This window comes from Oryctolagus cuniculus, chromosome 7 (genome assembly GCF_051225735.1).
Source record: "Oryctolagus cuniculus isolate XC-2025 breed Fujian yellow rabbit chromosome 7, ASM5122573v1, whole genome shotgun sequence".
Taxonomy (NCBI): Eukaryota; Metazoa; Chordata; class Mammalia; order Lagomorpha; family Leporidae; genus Oryctolagus; species Oryctolagus cuniculus.
Genome location: NC_142873.1, coordinates 76,815,515 through 76,835,637, shown reverse-complemented (window position 1 = coordinate 76,835,637; position 20,123 = coordinate 76,815,515). Strand labels below are relative to the sequence as shown.

Genomic DNA, 20,123 nt, shown 5'->3' with positions numbered 1-20,123 from the left:
GGAGTAGAAAGTGAGTAGGAAAGCAGGAGTCTCGCTCCTGTGCAAAGGAAGGTTTTTTTTTTAAGATAGAAAATAAAACGGTATGCTTATGTTCTGGTAGGAATGAGCAAATAATAAGGGAGAAACTGATGGTGCTGGAAAGAGGGAGTAATTTTAGGGACAAAGTCCTCAGTTAAAAGGCGTGAAGATGAATGGGATTTTGCACTGTGAGTTTACATCGCAAGTACCTTCTTCCTTTATGCTCTGTTGTCAATGCTTATACAGCACCAGTTAGGGTGCTTTTAACTGCAAGGAACAAATAGTTGACTCAAGCTTGCTTAAACAGTAAGTTGGATAATGCCCAGAGAAAAGACCACAGGCAGGGGCTTCAGGCAGGGCTTAATCTAGCAGCTTGACACTGTCACCAGAGGTTTCCTTCTATCACGGGGTGCTGCTCTCCAATATGTTGGCTCCATTGATGGCTGGCTCCCTTTGTGGTCTCAAGATGGCCCCCAGCAGCTCCTGGGACTGCAAGTTTGTTTTGGATATTATGTTAATCAAGGAAGGGAGCATCCCCAGCAGTCCAGAGAAAGCCCTGAGATTTCTTCTCCTTGGAGGCAGCTGGGTCCTGTGCCTACCCCCAAGCTTATTTCCATAGCTGTGAGGAAGTAATGTGCTGATTGGCAAAGCCAGCATCACCTGGCCAGGGGAAGGAGGGAACGCCCACTGTGAGTGCCTGAATGAAGAAAGTCACATGGTTTTATAACAGCAATAAACCTTCCCCGGCAAGTGTGGGGTTCAAGTCACACACCATAAATGCACATGTCCTGGAATAGGTAAACACATCGGGGACTGGTTTATTTACTATTGGACCGGGGGGGGGGGGGGCTGTTTACATTAGAGACAGGCTATCAGCCTTCTGCTGTAACTGAGCTAACATGCCTTCAAACTGCATGGTACTTCCAAAAGTGCATGGAAAATGGAATGAAAACGTAGGTTTAATTCGGTGCAAAAATCTGACATCCATGCAGCTTTTGCATAATAATGTTCATTTTCCATCAGCTTTTTGAAGACCTGCCCGATGAAGTCGACACCTGGGTTACTGACCAGCGCTCGGCTTTACGGGGTACCTGGCGGCCAGGTAAGGAGTCCTATTTGGCCCACTGGAGGGCAGTGGTGTCTGGATCCCAGCCAAGAACGCACGGCATAGTTTCCCTGGGGGCCTGCTCTGCTAAGGTGTGGATTTCAGCAGCAGCTGCTTAGGGGAGCCCTGCAAAGCTGGCGGGGCCCGAGGTGCAGAGCGTTCCCTAATCCTTGCAGGCCGGCCTCATTCCGGTTCCTAATGAATTCCTTCCCCGTGCACGGCCAGATGCCTCCTTAGTAGCCAGACCTGCTTTCCGTCTGCCAGTATTTTCCTTAGGGGGATTATTCAAATTCCTTAGATTATGAGGCCACAAGATGACCTCACGCTGTAAATATTCCTGGCGGGGCAGTGCCAGTCACACAGACACCCTGTGCCGGGGCTGCTCGGCCCCACGTGGAGGGCGCTGAGCGCTGTGTCCCGGGGAGCCCCACGTGAGCAGGAATTAAGATAACGCCTGAGGCTCCCTTCTCTGAGGCCGTGACCCCGTGCCTGCTCCTGTCTTTCTCGATGGTTCTGCCGCACATGCAGAGCAACAAAAGGCCCCAGCGGTGCAGAGTCAGCCAGTGCAGAGACCCGGGCGCAGGGGGCGCGTGCGCAGGCGGAGCCAACCGTGCGTGCTCACCGCCGGCCGCTTCCCTTCCCGGCTTCTAAACGCCCACCACCTTTTTTTCCTTTCAGGCTAGCATTTTCCTGGCACTTGCCAGGTTTGTTCTGCTCACTCTTCCTTAGGCTGTGATGGTCACGTGTAGGGTTTCAGTGACAGCGCTCAGCGGCCTTCGGCGCAAAGGAGCAACACCGGGAAGAGCTGGATGGTGAGGGGGTCTCTCTCCTCTGGAAGAGGACTTCGCAGGGTGCCATTCAGATGTTTTTTCCAGGGTGGCAGCAGCCCAGCCTTCCACAGCAAGAAGCAAAAGTGGTTTGGTGGCCCCGCTGGGTGTCAAGAACCTCATCTTCATCTCTAGTTAAAATCCTCTTTCAACTGGTGGAACTGCTGCTCTGTGTGTGACTGCAGGCCTGTTTCTATATATATACTTTTAAAATATTTATTTATTTGAAAGGCAGAGTTAGAGAGAGAAGGAGAGGCAGGAGAGAGAGAGAGAGCTCTTCCATCCTCTGGTTTACTCCCCAAATGGCTTCAAAGGCTGGAGCTGCGCTGATCTGAAGCCGGGAGCCAGGAGCTTCTTCAGAGTCTCCCATGCGGGTGCAGCAATGCAAGGCCTTGGGCCATCCTCCACTGCTTTCCCAGGCCATAGCAGAGAGCTGGATCGGAAGTGGAGGAGCCGGGACGCGAACCAGCACTCATATGGGATGCCGGCACTGCAGGTATTAGCTTTGCACACTACACCACAGCGCCGGCCCCATGTTTCTGTATTTTTTAAAAGCAGATTTATTTATTTGAAAAGCAAAGTTACAGAGAAGCAGAGGGAGGGAGAGAGAGAGAGGGGTCTTCCATCCACTGGCTCACTCCTCAGATGGCCGCAAAGGCTGGAGCTGTGCCAATTTGAAGCCAGGAGCTTCTTCTGGGTCTCCCACACAGGTGCAGGGGCCCAAGGACTTGGGTCATCTTCTACTGCTTTCCCAGGCCATAGCAGAGAGCTGGATTGGAAGTGGAGCAGCTGGGACTCAAACCGGCTCCCAGATGGGATGCCGGCACTGCAGGTAGCGGCTTCACACACTGTGCCACAGCGCCGACCCCATGTCTCTATTTCTAAACTCAACTCGGCTGTGGCTGCACTCAGCTGTGCACAGCCTCCGGAAGGGGACTGTAATCTGTGAACTAGACCCCGCCCCTACCTGCAGAGAGCGCTCAACCCAGGCACCTCATTCCACTGGTCTCTATCTTATATTGTCCTTTTAGCTACTTTCTACTATAAGAATTTTTTTGTTTTGTTTTCTCCTTTGCAATCTTCAGCCACAGCTCAAACTTCAGCTCACGGGAAGAAATCTCTTCCTCTTAAGTCTGCAGTAGCTTGCCTTCCTTTCTCCCTTCTTGTAAGTCTCCAGCCACGGGCATCCCCATGGGACTGTGGCGCCTCCCAGTGGGCAGAGGGTTGTTGGGTGTGGTCCCACAACCTCCCCGTGCACAGGAGCAGTAGTGGTAACAGCTGGGATGCAGCAGCAGCTTTGGGAGGTAGCCTCAAACATGAGGCTGGGGCTGCCCGTTTCGCCCAGGTTTCTGCTTCTTGGAATTTTGGTCCTGCAAGGAGAAGGCATTGACAGGCGCAGTAGCCCACCTACAGTCACTGAGGTGTAATGTGAATAGAAAAGAAAGATCTGCTGTTACAGGTCACTGAGATTTTTAGGGTCAACTGTGACTGCGGCAGATTTGACCAGAGCAAAAAATGAATCACAAATATTAAATGGAAGACAATAGTCAGAATTCCATCACCTTTATTTATATAAAAGTATATTAAATAAATTATCTCTATATATAAACAGAATCTATATAAATAGAATATTCCCATATACAAACCTTTTTTAAAAATTACATAAATACATACAATATTGGCCATAGAAGTTTTAAGTACCTTAAATCATAAACTCTAGGTAGTTTATGTAGCAGTCTTATAAAAAATATAGTTAGCTGTCGAATGTTTAATTCAACATTACTATGTCAGTTAAAGTGCTAAACTGTAATGTATACTTTGGGAAGATGCCCAAAATAAAAGTCTCCTGTACTCCACACATGGATATAAAAGTTTGCCAGTTGTCTTGAATTCTCGAAATACTCCACCAAGAAAAGAAAAAACACCAACACCAACACACGAGATGACAGAGTTCAGAAAAACCCCAGAAAATAGGCCCCGATTGCCATTTCTCGTTCCCACATCACCTGAAGTCAGCTTTTCAAGAGTTCTCCCAAAGCCCACCCAGGCTACTTTAAGGCCCTGTTCTTGGCTTGTTCTCGGCTGCCCTGGCTTTGCACCACAGCAGGTGCACCACACCTGGCGCGGCCCGCACCACAGCAGGCAGGAGACGTGCAAAAGGCACCGTAGTGTTACAGTCACGGAAACAAGCTGGGATTGGCTGTACCGCTCATTCCACTCCCGAGTGACCGTGCTGATGTCTGAGCCACCGTGCTGCTTACAATAGCAGGTCACGGGAAGAGCTTTTTTGAATCCATGGGTCTTTATGCTCCCAAATTCTCATTTGCATCCCCCTATCTCCTGTTCTCCTGGTCACAGTGCAACACAGCATTGGCAGCAGCCGGCACGCCCCGCGGCGCTCCCTTCAGGCGATGTTCAGGGGGGAGCTCTCCTTCCCGCTGGGCCCCGCCCTCGCCTTTCTGCACTTGTACACGGTCACAGACAGGACGATGATCAAGAGGGCCACGACCACCACTGCTCCAATGATGAAGAACATCTCTGAAAAATAAAAGGCACCAGTCAACCTGGAGGGCTTGGGTCCCACCCATCACTGGGCAGAATGGAGGGCTCAGCTGCAAAGTCCACCATCCCGCCTTTGAAATATCTCCTACTCTTTCCATCACACTTATGTTAGGGAAGAATCTGTCAACCCCTAGAAGATTTAGAGCAACGGACGCTGGCTAACAGCATTTCACTGAATGCTGCTGCCGGTCGGAAGTTAAGCAAGAATGGCTGCTGGAGAACGTGGTGCCGAGTTTGGGAGTAAGGATCCTGGCAGGAGGTGAGCTGCAAGTGCCTGGAGGGAGATCCAGAGTGCTCCCCGGATCCAGGGGAGGGAGGAGACACTGATAACTGGCTGGAGCAGCAAGCAGGCTGCATGGTGGAGGTGACCTCTGGGATGCATCTCCAAGGACAGATTATAGTGGGAGGCAGAGGCAGCAGAATCGGAGCTGGGCTCCAGGAGGAGGAATTAAAGGCTGTGGGCAGGCTGCCCCGGGGTTCGCAGGGCCACAGGCAGAGCAAGCGTCACTTTCCATTGAGGGCAATAAGCAGGTGGGAAATCTATCTTAGCAAGAAGCCAAGTCATGACACTGCTCTCTATTTTGCTCCGTGAAAAGTGCTCAGAGCATCTTCCATGGAGAGCTTCAGGGGAGACTAACAGGCTGTCAACCGCACGCACCTGTCTGAACGCCCACAGCACATCTACCTAACAACCATTCTTCACCAGTTTCTGAGCCCCCAGGATGTGCACAGGTGTGTATGCCCAGGGGTGGGCCACCTGGACGTACATGCACGGGGTCCATATGACATCCTCCATCCCTTCATTTGCTGGGCAGGACTTCACAGCCCCGGTGATAATACCCCCCCCAGTGCATGCTTGCAATATCTATCAGGTGCGACTGAGGCTGGTTCAGAAGCCAGCGCCCCTCCCAACGTCAGAATGTCACATGAGGAGATGGCTGGATGCCAAAGCCGGAGCACGCTTAGGGCACCCAGTGCTCCACGGAGAGTTTAGCACGTGGCAGGTGAACACGAAAATGCTTGCTACCATAAACGAACAGCACAGAAAAGGTTCTAAAACCAAAAAGCAAAAAAAATCCAAGGCAGTGTCAGGAACACTGAGCCAAAGAAAGAAAAGCTGGCTGTGCAGCGGGGGCGCCCGGGCCCCCAGGAGGACGGCAGGAGAGACTCACCCCTGGCCCTGCCCTGCTCGCGGCTGGTGCACTCCGTGAGGCTCTCGGGGCTCCTCTGCTTCCTTTTCCGAGAGGGAATCACTGCTTGGACACTGAAACAGTAGTTTTCTCCTTTATCCACGTCGATCAAAAACTCATTAGTGTTTGTCGTGGCTGTTTTCTGTGAACAGATACGGAGTTCTGAGTTCATCTGGGCTCAGAGTAAGTCACTGTGGCAGTAAAGGCTCTGCGCGGAGCCTGCATGGACACTTCTCACCCGTGTGGGGTCAGAGGTCACGCAGCTAATCAGTTTCTGGGAGCTGCGAAGGATGCCTCTCCCAAGTCTGAAAAAGACTCTGTTGAGGCACATCCAGCCCAACTGAGCCCCTGTAGAAGATATCTACCGTGAAAGGAGAAAGGAAGCAAATACCAGTCATTGGCCAGAAACCAAATCAGGAGAGGCGTGAGGGTGGACGGGCGCTTGCAGGTTGTCCGCTGTACCCCACTCGCTGAGGAACCTTGGTGTCCAGCAAGGCAGTGCCCAGGAGAACCCACACCTGTTTCCCAGCTGCCTCCCAGCAGGTGCCCCTCCCACGCCACCACTCCGTTCCCGTATACTGGAGACAACAGGGGCTGAAAATCAAGGACCCACAATGTCCAACAGGTCCTAGAACAAAGGACGAGACCCTCACCTTTCCTGTGCTCGAAGCTCTCCAGTAATAAAGCGTGTAATTCAAGTCCTTGCCAAACACAGCCCGGAGACTTAGGAATGTCCCATTCCTTCTGACCAGCGTGCGTGCATCCTGGACTGTCACATTCAGTTTTGTCCCAACTTGTTCAAAGCTCTGAATTGTTGGCTGGCCGAGGTTTGCTGAAACACAGGAGAAGCTCATGGAGTTAACAAGCCAGCCACCGCTCATACAGAGCACCTGCGCAGAGTGCATGCCCCGGCAGCAGTGGGCCGGCTGGACCCCGAGGTGAATCCTAAGACATTCTGTAGCCAAGCTGTGCCATGAGGGTTTAATGGGAGCCACGGATGTAGTTTTTAAATTTCCTTATAGTCACATTAGAAAAAGTGAGAGATGAAATTAATTGCAATATTTTATTTAACTCGGGGCTGCTGCTGTGGCATAGCAGGCTAAACCTCTGCCTGCAGTACTGGCATCCCATATGGGTACCGGTTTGTGTCCCGGCTGCTCACTTCCAATCCAGCTCCCTGCTATGGCCTGGGAGAGCAGTGGAAGATGGCCCAAGAGTTTGGGCCCCTGCACCCACGTGGGAGACCCAGAAGAAGCTCCTGGCTCTGAATTTGTTCAGCTCCATCTGTTGCAGCCATTTGGGGACAGAAGACCTTTCTCTCCATCTCTCCATCCATCTCTCTCTCTCTCTCTCTCTGTACAAGCAAAATACACAATGTGCTTCTGCCTTGCACTCACGGTGGACTTGAAGTATGTTACAAAAAACTCAGAGATTAGAAAAAGAGATCCTGAGGACGGCATGAGGATGAACGTGAGCAACCCCACGGAGGAGAGGAGCTGCCGTGGGGCGTCCACACCGCAGCCCAGGGCTGCCGGAGACTCGCCAGTGAAAGCACCAGATGAGTCTGGGGCTGGGGCTCGCCAGCGGGGGCTCTGGCCCTCACAGGAGGTGCAAGGAGGGAAGGGCGGGCCGATGGCCCTGCCTGCTGCTCACAGCCCCCGGGACCAGAGCCTGTGTTGGCTCACTGCCTGTGGGCCGGGTAAAACCAGAGGCAGCCGGGACAGGGCACATGGAGTCTCACAGCAGGCCCAGGAGAGAGGCTCAGGTCACTTCCCTTGATGTGCTACATGTTGACTCAAAAATGCCTGGTTCAGACCCAGAGGGAACCCAGAAATGTCTCTCAGACCTGGCAGGAATTCTTCGCATTCCCGCCTCAGCTCCTCAAAGGCTGGGGAGGAAGGCAGTCCATCCGCGTTCTTAGCAGGAGGGGGACAGGCTGAGTGCCCTGGGCAGGCACTGGCACATCCCAGAACTCAACCCGAGGCCAGCTGATTGGAAAAGGACAGCGAGACCAATCGCAGGCTCAGAGGGATCTGGGATCAGCGGAGAAAAGTCCTCCAGAAGATCCACATATGGAAAAGGTGAAACTGCCTGTGGCCCCCTCCCCACCTCCCCACCCCCACCAGCCAGTCACTGGCAGGGCCTGGGGAGAACAGTGGAGGAGCTATTTGAGGACATGGAAGCTTCCAGCACATCTGGCCTGAGCGAGGAGCGCTGTGGGACTAGCAGTTTCTGGGACAGAGGTGGCTCATGGACAACTATTTTTGTCTAAAGGTCCCTATGGGGCACTTGGCAGGACAATCTTTAAGTAGCGAGGGTGCGCGGAGCTACTTACTGTCCAGGTACGGCGTGAACTCCGGGGAGTTTCTAAAGGGAGGCTCCTCGGGGAACCCCGTGGTGTTTCCGTTCCTTGCCGGGTAGGAGAGGACCCGCGCCATGTACGTCTGCCCCACGTCCTTCACGACCTCATCGGTGAGGTCGCACTCCGTCTCCGCGGTTAAGAAACATTTGCTCTTCCAGTTTTCTAGCCTAGTGCTAACGGAAGGAGGGAAGAAGAGGAAGAAACGCAACGTGAGGGCTCTCACGCAGGCAGCGAGCGGGCTTTGCCGCAGCGGCGTCCTGTGCTGACCCGCCGCGCGGCGCTCCCGGGGCAGGGCGTGCAGGAGTCCTCACGGGCCCGGCTCTGTCATCACCCCCATTTGTACAGACAAGCAACTGAGACAGGGTGAGACTGGGTGACTCAGAACAGCAACCAGCCGGACTTTGACCCAGTCATCTGACTCCCAAGTCCGCATTCTTGACTGTTCTGTCCAATATCTTTCTTCAAATGGAGACACTTCGTCAGGGTTTCACCGGAGACAGAGCAGCTTCCCATCCAGCCCCAGCTGTTTATTATATTCCACTTAGGACATCATGTTGCACTCCGTTTACTCTATTACATTATACTCAATATTTAGTCTTTACAGTAATACAGTCTATATAATAAAACAAGGCATCCTCAAAACTTCATGGAAAACACATTATGAAAAACCTATGCATGGACTTCAAATTTTTTTTTGCACCAAAATAAACACGGTTTAATTCCATTTCCCACAAACCTTCTGAAGTACCTCGTATATTCTACTACATACTAATGTGACCATTGTTGGTGGAGTTATCTGCCATTTGCTGTACTGGACACTTCACACATGGTTACTCTATTGGTAAATCCTTGCAAGGAGCAGCTGGATTGTATTTCCACACAGGTACACTGAACCTTGGAATCTGTCCAAAGGCACAGAGCTAGTAGGCGGCCGAGTCGGGTGTGTTAGGCACGTATGTGCCATGGCGCCCTACTTCTGCAAGATGGGAATACATATCATCAAGGATTACAGAATCCATACAGGGAGTATCTATCTGAGGCTAAAAGGCTAAAAGGGAGATTTTTGCTTTCTAAGACAACACTGAAGAGGAAATTGTTTAAAGAACTACAGAAAGTGAAATTCTTCAACCACAGGTTAAGTGTCGCCACAAAGTGGATCAGCAACTTCTGTCCCACGGATTTGGGGCCACGCTGCCCTGCCCTGGGCAGCATCCTGCAAGAGCCCCACCTGGAGATCAAGGCCAGGCTCCAATCTCCGGATCGCCCTGCTGGGCGCTGAGCTCTGCTTTTCTCCTTCCCCAGCACCGTGCTCCACCCAAGTGCTACACGGGAACCCTGTCTGCTTTGTAGCAGGCGCCCTTGCTCTTGGGCTACGCCGCTAAGCAGCCTAAGAACTGTCTTCCTTGGGAGGTTGGCATACACCATGCAGGAAAGCAAGTCACTGTCTAGACCCTGTACAGGAGCCAAAACTGTGTATTCTGTAAGCATCAGAACCAAACAACCCGGCTACAAGAATCGGGCAAATTCGCAAACCAAGATTGGTGTTGAAATATCTCTGTTTCTTGTATTTCTTTCATTTTGTGGCAATAAAAGAAGAGAGGCTATTTTTCTCCCGAATGACCAAAATGCATTTTCAGCATATCAGTTTCCACAAGTAAATGAGAACATGTTGCCTCTTTCCATGGCTATGGCGAACAAGCCCATCAGACTCCCCCGGGTTCTCTGGTGCACACCACGAGAGGGTGTGCATTTGGTTCTGCCCAGCTCCAAGCTGGGACCACGTGCTCATGCCAAAATTTGGAACCAGGGCCTCGATCACTGTAAGTAGTATGATCACGTAAGCAGGGGCAATTTTGTAGGGGGTGTACAATCAGCTTGAGAATTCGGAACATTCCTGTGCACCCAGTATTACAGCTGATGGCTTGGTGCTAAGGCTCAGGGCAGCGACACCTCCCAACCACCACCGAAAACTGTGTCCCAAGGGGAAGGTGCAGGTGGGGCCCCAGTCAGTAGCGAGGGCAGCGGGCGTGGAAAAGGATGTCCAAGATGAGCTCCGCTCCGTGAGCCAAGACACTTCTTCTAGGCAAGGAAAACAGGCAGGAAGGGAGCCCCCGGAGGAGACGCCACACAAGGCTTCCTCCGTCCTCCTCCCAGTTCCGAGCCTCATGCGGGCTCTGGCAGAGCAGTCCGAGAAGGTGCTGGTGCAGGATCCTGGCCAGGGCATCACCCTGAGGGCGATCACGAACAAATCTCTCCCATCCCCAAGCAGCACTTCCCTTATCTACAGGGTGACTGCTGTACTCCCTTTAACCCAGGAATCTGGTTTTCCCAGGCAGAACAGGAGGAAGGCGTGGGTCTCAGAGGTAGGCTGATGGGCAGGCTCCCACGTCCTCCGGCTCAGCAGCCAGAGCATGGGGCACTGGCCCCGGAGGGTAGGAGCACCCCACACCGTGCCTTGAGCTCTGATGTTTGCAGCCTGTCGGCTCAATCACAGTAGCCTCCAGCAGCCTAAGAGCTTGGTTTATGTTTCAATCAGATCAATCCTAACTACATTTCCACATGTCGCTGAAACCACACAACTTGACTGTATTTAGGAGGTACCCATTGGTTCCCAGATCTAAGTTTCACTGTTCAGAAGGAAGGTGCTTACAGAGGTAAACTTTAGATGTGTAACAGAGAAATTAATTCCCAATTCTCAACTAGTGGAATCTGAATTGACCAGTCTGATCATAATCATAATTGTTATCACAGGTTATGAAATTACCTTCTCTGTGTGTCTATCTATCTATCCATGTATGCATGTACACACAAATTCTCTTCCCTGTTGGTTTGGCAAGAGTTGTCCTGGAGTTCATCTTGAAAAACAAGAACATCCACCTAATAATAGCCCACTCCGAACCCACGAGTTGCACTCTTAATTCTGTAAAAGGTTTGGCACAAGCTAAAGCAGCAAGACACATTTCATTTTCTGCCAGCAATACCTTCGTGTCTTCACACAACGAGCGTGCAAATCATTTCTCCTCTATTTTGTAAGCTCGCTACCAAGCCTCCTAGGATATTTCAGAGACCAAAAGCTTGCCAAGCAGATGGTGAAAACCACCAAGGAAAACGTGTGGCGCACCCTGCACACTGAGGCTGAGTATACTGCTCACCAGCGAGGGGAGAGGGAAAGAGCTGTCAGTCGGAGATGTGGAGCCCCCAGGGGCCCTGTGCGCACAAGGCAATTACTTCTGCAACCATTTCTACCCGGCTCCGTGAGTCAGGAATTTGGTCTCCTCCAAGCTCATGTATGCAACCGAATTTTGATTCACATAGCCCAAGGATGCATGAATCAAACAGCGCTGCAGGGCAATGTATGCGCTGGAATTCCTCCCCACCTCTTTCCTTAGATGCAGTTCTCAGTCTAGATGGCTAACAAAGGTAAGAGGCACCTGTGTTGCAGCTTCATAGTCACTGACCCTGAGGTGCAGCACCACACCCCCCCAGGCCTACTCAAGATTAGGCTCACCTCCCTCAGCTTGTACCCAACCCACAAATTTTCCAATCATTTAGCAAAACCAAAAAATTGAAATGTTATATATCAGTTTCAGGTCCGAAAATGCTGCAGGCTTGGTAAAGTGAGATGCTGGCCAGCAGACCTCCACATCGGCCCTTTGCTTTCTCATCTCTCTCTCTCTCTCTCTTTTTTAATTTCTTTGACAGAGTTAGACAGTGAGAGAGAGGGAGACAGAGAGAAAGGTCTTCCTTCCATTGGTTCACCCCCAAATGGCCACCACAGCCGGAGCTACTCCGATCCAAAGCCAGGAGCCAGGTGCTTCTTCCTGGTCTCCCAAGCTCTTGGGCCATCCTCCACTGCTTTTCCAGGCCACAACAGAGAGCTGGACTGGAAGAGGAGCAACCGGGACTAGAACCCAGTGCCCATATGGGATGCTGGCGCTGCAGGTGGAGGATTAGCCAAGTGAGCCACGGCGCCGGCCCTGCTTTCTCATCTCTTAATGATCTTACCCAATAATCAGTGTTAAAGATATCTGTATTCAGCACAGGAGAGTAGAAACACCGTAAACCTTCAAATCTCTTTTTTGGTACATGGCTTACCTTATCTGAACTGTGTAGACATGATCGATGGATTTGGGTTCCCACTCCAGAATTGTCTTGAAATTCGTTGACTTCCAAGTTAGATTATATGCTCTACCTGTAGTGTCTGAACAACACAGGAACCGCTATTATTACATGCGCTTCCCAGCACACGGGTCTCACTTTCCCATCCTCCCATCACCATACACTGCACATATTTGTTTTCAACCGCAAAAGCTCCCCTACTGAATTATCAAGAGGAAAAAAAAAAATCAACATCCAGCCTGTAATCCACGGCTCTTGAACCCCTTGTTTGAAAGTGTCCCTGGGGAAAGCCTTGCACTGGCCAGGAGCCATCCAGGGTGTCTGGGACCCAGCTGGGGAAAAGCAAGGCTCAGGTTCAACTCAGCAGGGAAGACCAAGTAGGAGGGGGTTTCACCGAGTTGCAGACAAGGGCGAATCGCACACGTGGCGAAGGGCTACATGGGAAAACCGAGTCTGTCTACACCACCTCTACACCAGATACCAAGGTGGGTTTATGGCCCTGTCCCCGCGGCATTTTTCGATTAGGAATGTTTTATCATGAAGACCTTTTTCCAACACTCAGAAGCTTCCTGTGTGTCCCCCTACCCCCGCCCTGAACAAGTACTGGGCATATAGGGGGTGCACGACATGGTGCCTGCTCCTGTTCACGCCTCATTTTACAACAGCACCAACTCTACCCAAATCTAAATCCACAACGACCAAGCACAGACCGGGGCCCCTCTTCATTAGGGGAGATGCACATGGAATGAAATAGTTAAAACCCAAACTAAGGCAAGCGACCCGTGCAGATGCCGGCCCATGTCCATCCCTCCACCCCCAAGGTTACAACTCGGTGGAAAGTTCTAGCCCCAAAGCAGGAGTCAACAGGAGACTTAAGCAACCGCGCTCCAGCAGAAGGGGCAGCGGCGCTGGGGCTCCAGCCACCTCCCGCGCAGCTCCCACCTGCGCACCGCGAGGCCCAAGTTCATTCAAACCCGCGGCCGAGCCCCCGGAGCCAGGGCGAGCCCGCGGCCACCCAGAACCGTCTCCTCCGTCCCGCGGGCAGCGCGTCCCGGGCTTCCGCCGGTGGGGGCCACTCACCTGCGGCGCGGGCCACCTGGGCAAGCAACCAGCCGAGCAGCACCGTATAAGGAACAGCGGTCCCGGGACGCGGGACCTGGAGCCGGGTCGGGGGCGCCATGTCCAAAGGCCCACAAGGAGTGCGGATGGATTCTGCCGAGCCCGGGAGTCTGCGGAGGGTGGGCTGCAAGCGACCAGAGGCAGCCAGGGATCTACGGTTCTGCGGGAGCCCGTGCGGGGCGAGCTTTAAAGGGCCGCGCGCGACGCCGAGAGCCACGACCCGCCCCGAGCCGCCCCCGCCTCCGCCCCTGCTCCGGCCTCCCCGCCCCCCGGCGGTCACTACCGTCGCGGTGGGCGGCCCGCGCGAGTCCACACCCCTGCCCCGCCTCCTCTGCCTCGTAGGAAACTCCCAGACCCTGCAAGGGGTGATTCAACGCTGATTCAACCGCACCGCCGCGCGCCAAGTTGCTGTCGGCTGCAGGCGGGCCCAGGTGCTGTGAGGCTCGGCCCCCGAAGGCCCCTTGTGCCCGGGGCCCCCAGGCCAGGGAGGCCCGCGACGCTCAGCCTGGGCGGCCGGCAGGCCTACGGGGAAGAAGGAGCTCGTGAGTTGCAGGGAAGGGGCGCCCCTTCCACAGGGGGATAAAGGGCTGCGGGGCCGGCGGGAGCGCGGCGCTCGCCACCTGGACGCTGGGCTCCGCTCCGGGGCATTTCCCGGGCCGTTTGCTCCCGGGCCAGGGTTGGGAGCCACAGCCCGGCAGCGGCTTGCCTGTGAGCAGGGCCCCTCCCGTCTGCGGCTTTCTTTTGCACCCCGAGGGGCTAGGGCACCTGGTTTGTCTACCTTACAGGGCGCTCGGCGCCAGCCGCGTCGTGCCGACCTGGGTGCCCGCCGGCCGTGTGGACCCGAACGACCCAGGGCCCACGGGTCTGAAGGTCACTTGGCCCCGGCATCCCTCGGTCCGAGGAGGAGCCGTCTCCCAGCTGGCACTTTGCCCCTGGGAGGATTCCAGCGTGACATCTGCGGCCCTGCGGTTCCAGAAAGGATGGTTCTCACACTGGAGAAGACATCCGTGGGACTGAATGAGTTCCACCCGAGTGCGGAAAGGCCGAAAAGGAAATTCAGAAATGTCATCAGACTTCCCCACCGCGCGCGCTAAGCCAGAGGTTTGCGGAATTACTCCCTGGCTTCCCCTTGTGGGCTTGCTGTGAAGTGGTCACGCGTGGAATGTCCGCGCTCACCTGTGCAGTGCACCGCGCGCTGCCCTGGCAAAGCCTCGCCCAATTCATTTGTTGTGTGGGCGACCTCACTGCAGAGTTTTCAGGGCGAGAAGATGATGGGTTTTCTGTCTCATCCTCCCGGGAAGTGAATTGACACTTTTAGTGCGTACCAGGGGTCTTCAAACACTTCATGGAAATAAGCGGGGGCGGGGGGTGGAGGGGTGGGGGGCTGGGGAGCACTATGCACAGATTTCCAAAAGGATCTTGCACCCAAATAAAATTTTCTTTTGAATTCCATTTTCTACAAACTTTTTGAACTACCCGCATGCTGTATCCACATAGCCTGCTGGGCCTTAGGGTTGCATTCCTCTTAAAAGAAACAAAAGTTGGCACAGTTTTTATGTTCTGCCTTTGCCTGACCTGAAATAGCACATCCAGGGCCAGCCCTTGCCGTCCTTCCGTCCATGCAGGGGAAACCTGGCTGGCTGGTTTCCTCTCTCAGTTCTCTCCTAGCTCAAAAACCCACAAAGTATACGTTTGCAAAACTGAGTGGTGCAACCCCTCTTCTTGCCCCCTCTGGCCTGAGTCATTTTCCCTAACAGATCTTCAGCCCTGCCTGGGGTGTGATTCTTTGCTCCTTGGGGCTGAAGATAGCTGAAAGAGAAGCTTACATTACTGAGATAATGAAATAATAACCATCTGTAGTATAGGACCCAAGGACTTGGGCTGCCTCTGCAGAGTAATTCCATTTGGAGTCTCTGACTGGCTTGAAATTCTGTGGGGTTCTTTGCACTACCAGGAACAGCCATTTTTTTTTTTAACTTTTATTTAATGAATATAGATTTCCAAAGTACAGCTTATGGATTACAATGGCTCCCCCCCCCCCAATTACTTCCCTCCCACCCGCAACCCTCCCCTTGCCTACTCTCTCTCCCCTTCCATTCTTATCAAGATTCATTTTCAATTATCTTTATATACAGAAGATCCATTTAGTATACATTAAGTAAAGATTTCAACAGTTTGCACCCACATAGAAACACAAAGTGAAAAATACTGTTTGAGTACTTGTTATAGCATTAAATCTCAATGTACAGCACATTAAGGACAGAGATCCTACATAAGTAGTAAGTGCACAGTGACTCCTGTTGTTGACTTTACAAATTGACACTCCTGTTTATGGCATCAGCAATCTCCCTATGCTCCAGTCATGAGTTTCTAAAGCTATGGAAGCCTTTTGAGTTCACCGACTCTTATCTTATTTAGACAAGATCATAGTCAAAAGGAACAGCCATTTGATAAGAAAAATATGCTTACTGTTCGATTGTGACACAAGAGGTGTCTTTGATGTTGAGAAATTAAATATTTTGCAAATTGACCCAGATTGTCAGGGAGGAATTTGTTGGGTGTTTGTGTCAGTTTGGGGATAAATATGCAGTGACATTCTTGAAGCCTTGAAAAATGCTAACATGGTTCCTGTTTTCAAAAAGAGGAGGCAGAAAACTGGCCATGGTCAGTCACATTTTACAGCAACCTCTTCCCGGCGGATCAGATGATTTCTACACAGGCTGCTGTCTGACACCATTGAAAGCACAATGATTTCACTGCTGGTTTTTGCTGCACAGACATTGATTGCTAATCCGATTCCCTAGCCTTACACATGTGTTTTGCTTCTTTCAGTACAGTCATGCTTGGCAGTTACCAAAGGTTCCTCCTGTATGATATGAGGTGTTTTCAAAAAAATTTATAAAAAAATGTATTTGATGAAGAAACTATGCACGGATTGCAAAAAATTTTTTGCATCAAAATAAACACATCTTTTAATTCTGTTTTCTACAGACTTTCTGTAGTACTTTTCGTATACTCCTTGGAAGCCCTGAACGGTTGGAGAAGTTACTAGGCTGGAATGATAGGTGTGCTTGCCTGACCAAGCTTTCCAATTAGATCTTAGGGTGGCAGAGGATTGGCGAGGACCTCGGGCAGACAAAGGTCCTGAGGCAGCTGGCCTGAGTGAGCTGGCTTGCTCCACTGCCTGGTGCAGACCTGGTCCCCTGCCCTCAGGGGCTTTCTTTCTAAGACCTTCTACTTGTGTGCATGCAAGGAGGAGTGGACCAGCACCCGGTAAATGAATGCTGGATTTATCTGTCTAGAGCCACTCCACCGTGTTCTACAGAGGGCGTAGAAAACACGTGCAGTTCAGGCACCTCCCTGTTCTGGGACAGAAACCTCCTGATAATTAACTCCTTGAAACACGCATGCATGCAAACACATTGGAAGGGTTTCAGGTCTCTGATAGTTAACTCCATGAAACCAGCATGCGTGCAACACATTGGAAGGGTTTCAGGTCTCTGCATAATCAGTGATGAAATGTGGCTGAGACAGCAGCTGGGGCCCTGCTCCAGCCCTTCCTCTGCCTTTTGCAGTACTTGCTCCCAGCTTCACTGATTCTGTTTCACTTTGATTGCAATGGTACATTTACTTGTCAGTCCTATCAGAGCCCTGAGGGGAACAAGGACTAGGTTTTTTCTTCATATCCCTCAACTTTTGCACAATTACCAAAACGTGGTCACTATGTCATACATTTTAAATCAGTGAGTAGCTTATGGAACTGTGCATGTAACCAAATCCTTTCATTGGCTCAAAAGAGGAAATCTGTACCAGGAATGGTTCTGTCGAGGGGCCAGGCCGTGAGTGTCCCATAATCCTCTGCGTGGTGAGAAAATACAGGCTACAAGGGGACTGCAAAAAGTTTATGGAGTTAAACGATCAGTTTATTTTGGTGTAAAATTTTTTTTGAAATCCATACATAATTTTTTCATAATACACATTTTCCACAAAATTTCTGAAGACCCCTCATGCCTTACAGATACTATAGGTTCAATTTCAGACCATTCTAATAAGGTCAGTTTCCAATAAGGTGCGTCACAAGTTTTTTGGTGTCCCAGGACATATAAAAGTTATGTTTATTCTGTACTATAGTCTATTAAGTGTGCATTGCAATATGCCTTTAAAAAAACCAAAGTGATATATGTACCTTAATTTAAAAACACTTTATTACAGGGACTGGCATTGTGGCACAGTGGATTAAGCTGCTGCCTGCAGCGCCAGCATACCATATGAGCACCAGTTTGAGTCCCAGCTGCTCTGCTTCTGATCCAGCTCCCTGCTAATGCACCTGGGAGGGTAGGTGAGGGTGACCTGAGTTCTTGAGCTCCTGCCATCTATGTGGAAGACCTGGATAGAATTTCAGGCAAATGGTGAATTCTTTACAGAGAGTTTCCAATTTACTTTGTACAGCCTTACAAAAAATATTTCTTAAATAGAATGACTTGAGAGTCAGAATTACTCCTTGAACCATGGACTATGAAATGGGCGTCATATTAGCAGACATGAAAGCGACATTAATCTCACTGTGTATCTCCATTAGTGCTCTGGGGTAACGTGGTGCATTGTTGATGAGCAGTAATATTTCAAAAGGAATCTTATGAGCAGAAAACAGTGGCCCTAAAGCATCCAGTAAGTCATGTTGTAACAGATGTGCTGTCACTCAGCGTTTCTTGTACCATTTACAGGGAGCAGGAAAGCAGATTTAGTATCATCCTTAAAGACTCCTGTGCTGTCCAAATGGAAACCGAGCAGTGACTTCACCTTAACATCTCGGCTGTATTAGCCCCGAACAAGAAGTCAGTCTGTCCTTTGAAGACTTGGAGCCAGGCACTTGCTTCTCCTCTCCAGCTATGGAGGTCCTAGGTGGCATCTTTCCCCAGTAAAAAGTGGTTCTGTCTACACTGAGACTGCACTGTTTCGTGCAGTTACCCACATCATTGTCTTATCAGATGTTCTGTAGAGCTTGCTGCTCGCTGGCATTTTTTACATTGTGGAGGTGGCTTCTTGGCTTAAACCTCATGAGTCAGTCAAGACCAGCTTCACAGTGCTCTGTAGCTTCCTCACCTTTCTGAGCCTTTGCAGAATCGAGGAGAGTCAGTGCCTTGCTCTGGACTAGGCTTTGGCTTGAGAGAATGTTGTGGCTCGCTTGATCCTGGATTCAGATCACAAAACATTTCTCCGTATCAGCAATCAGACTGATTTGGTTTCTTATTCATGTGTTCGATGGGGCAGCACTTTTTTTTTTTCCCCGACAGGCAGAGTGGACAGTGAGAGAGAGAGACAGAGAGAAAGGTCTTCCTTTTGCTGTTGGTTCACCCCACAGTGGCCGCTGTGGCCGGTGCGCTGATCTGAAGCCAGGAGCCAGGTGCTTCTCCTGGTCTCCCATGCAGGTGCAGGGCCCAAGGACTTGGGCCATCCTCCACTGCACTTCTGGGCCACAGCAGAGAGCTGGCCTGGAAGAGGGGCAACCGGGACAGAATCTGGCACCCTGACCGGGACTAGAACCCGGTGTGCCGGTGCCACAGGCGGAGGATTAGCCTAGTGAGCTGCGGCGCCAGCCTCTAGCTTTGGATTTTGAAAAAATGAGAGACATTCAACTGTTGCTTTTACTTGAAAGCTTAGAAGTCCTTACGGAGTGATTTAAGTGGCCTATATTGTTGCGTCTCAGGGAATAGGGAGGCTGAGGAGAGAGAGCAAGACTCTGGTTGGTGGAGCCATCAGAACGCACAGCAGTTTCACTAAACTTGCCATCTTATATGGGCACAACTCATGGCTCCCCAAACAATCACAATAATCACATCAAAGATCACTGATGACAGATCTCCATAACAGATAATAATGAAAAAGCTAGACACAGGCAGGAATTACCGAAATGGGACACAGAGACACAACGCAAGCTCACCGATAGAAAAAGGGCGCCAAGCAGCCTGCTCACTGTCAGGTTGCCACAGGCATTCCGTGTGAGCTGCAGTGAAGTGCCTCACAAGACAGTAAGCTGGGTGCTTTGCAAGGCCCCCGTGGAAGCAAGCCCCACGCATGTAACCAAGGAAGGAGACTGCGTGCAGCCGGAGGCAGGGCAGCTGGGAACGGGAAACCAGCGTAGAGATCCAGAGATCAGGAACTGGCTGTGTCTCCCTGAAGGACTGGGCCTTGGGATGAGTCAGAGCGGGCTCAGCCATGTGACCAGGTGGCGGAGAGTTTCCTTGCAAATAAAGGCTTAGTGACTTTTTAGAAAAAATTCCTCAAAGTGTCTCGCTCCCCAGGAAAGGAGTCTGTTAATACTTATGACAGCAGACGAAATGGAGAGTCCTTTTAAAACCCTATTTTATATCGCTTCTCGGCATCTGGCTAAGATCGAGTGTAAAAACCTATTTTATGCATATGAGATGGTAAAAAGAACATGAAGCAATTTAACCCCCAAATTCAGGTAAAAAGCTGTCTGAGAAAAGGCCAGAGGGAATTAGGAGTTAGTAGGAACACGGAGTTCTGGAAAAAAGTGACTCAGCAGAACTAAGAACCATCTGGCAGGGTATAGTTAGTCATGGAAAAATTGGCATTCATGATTATGCATTTTATGCAAGGACTCATGTCTTAGTGCAACAATTTTCATGTAAGCTAAAATTAAATAGTCTAAAATCTGTGCAGTAAAATCTATCATCCTGGTTGTTGAAAATACTCTTTAACTGTATGGAATAGCTTACAAAGAACCTCACCTGATAAGTTATCACACAGCACTGGTATTCTGAAAAATACAATTTTAGAGAAAAAAAATCTTACAGTTC

General features: G+C 51.0%; 1 protein-coding gene and 1 long non-coding RNA gene across 2 annotated transcripts; one reads left to right on the top strand and one right to left on the bottom strand.

The window, feature by feature from the left end:
- Window positions 1-3,507: 3,507 nt before the first annotated feature.
- Window positions 3,508-13,390, bottom strand: F3 (coagulation factor III, tissue factor). Its single transcript, NM_001082291.1, is given in 6 exon segments — window positions 3,508-4,488; window positions 5,685-5,844; window positions 6,356-6,534; window positions 8,038-8,237; window positions 12,160-12,265; window positions 13,264-13,390. Coding segments are annotated over 6 exon segments (879 nt in total). The 5' UTR covers window positions 13,364-13,390; the 3' UTR covers window positions 3,508-4,354.
- Window positions 13,391-13,665: 275 nt separating this feature from the next.
- LOC138850597 (uncharacterized) lies at window positions 13,666-14,324 on the top strand. The gene is made up of 2 exons (XR_011390566.2): window positions 13,666-13,844; window positions 14,088-14,324. It is a non-coding gene; the product is annotated as an uncharacterized LOC138850597 (long non-coding RNA).
- Window positions 14,325-20,123: the final 5,799 nt, after the last annotated feature.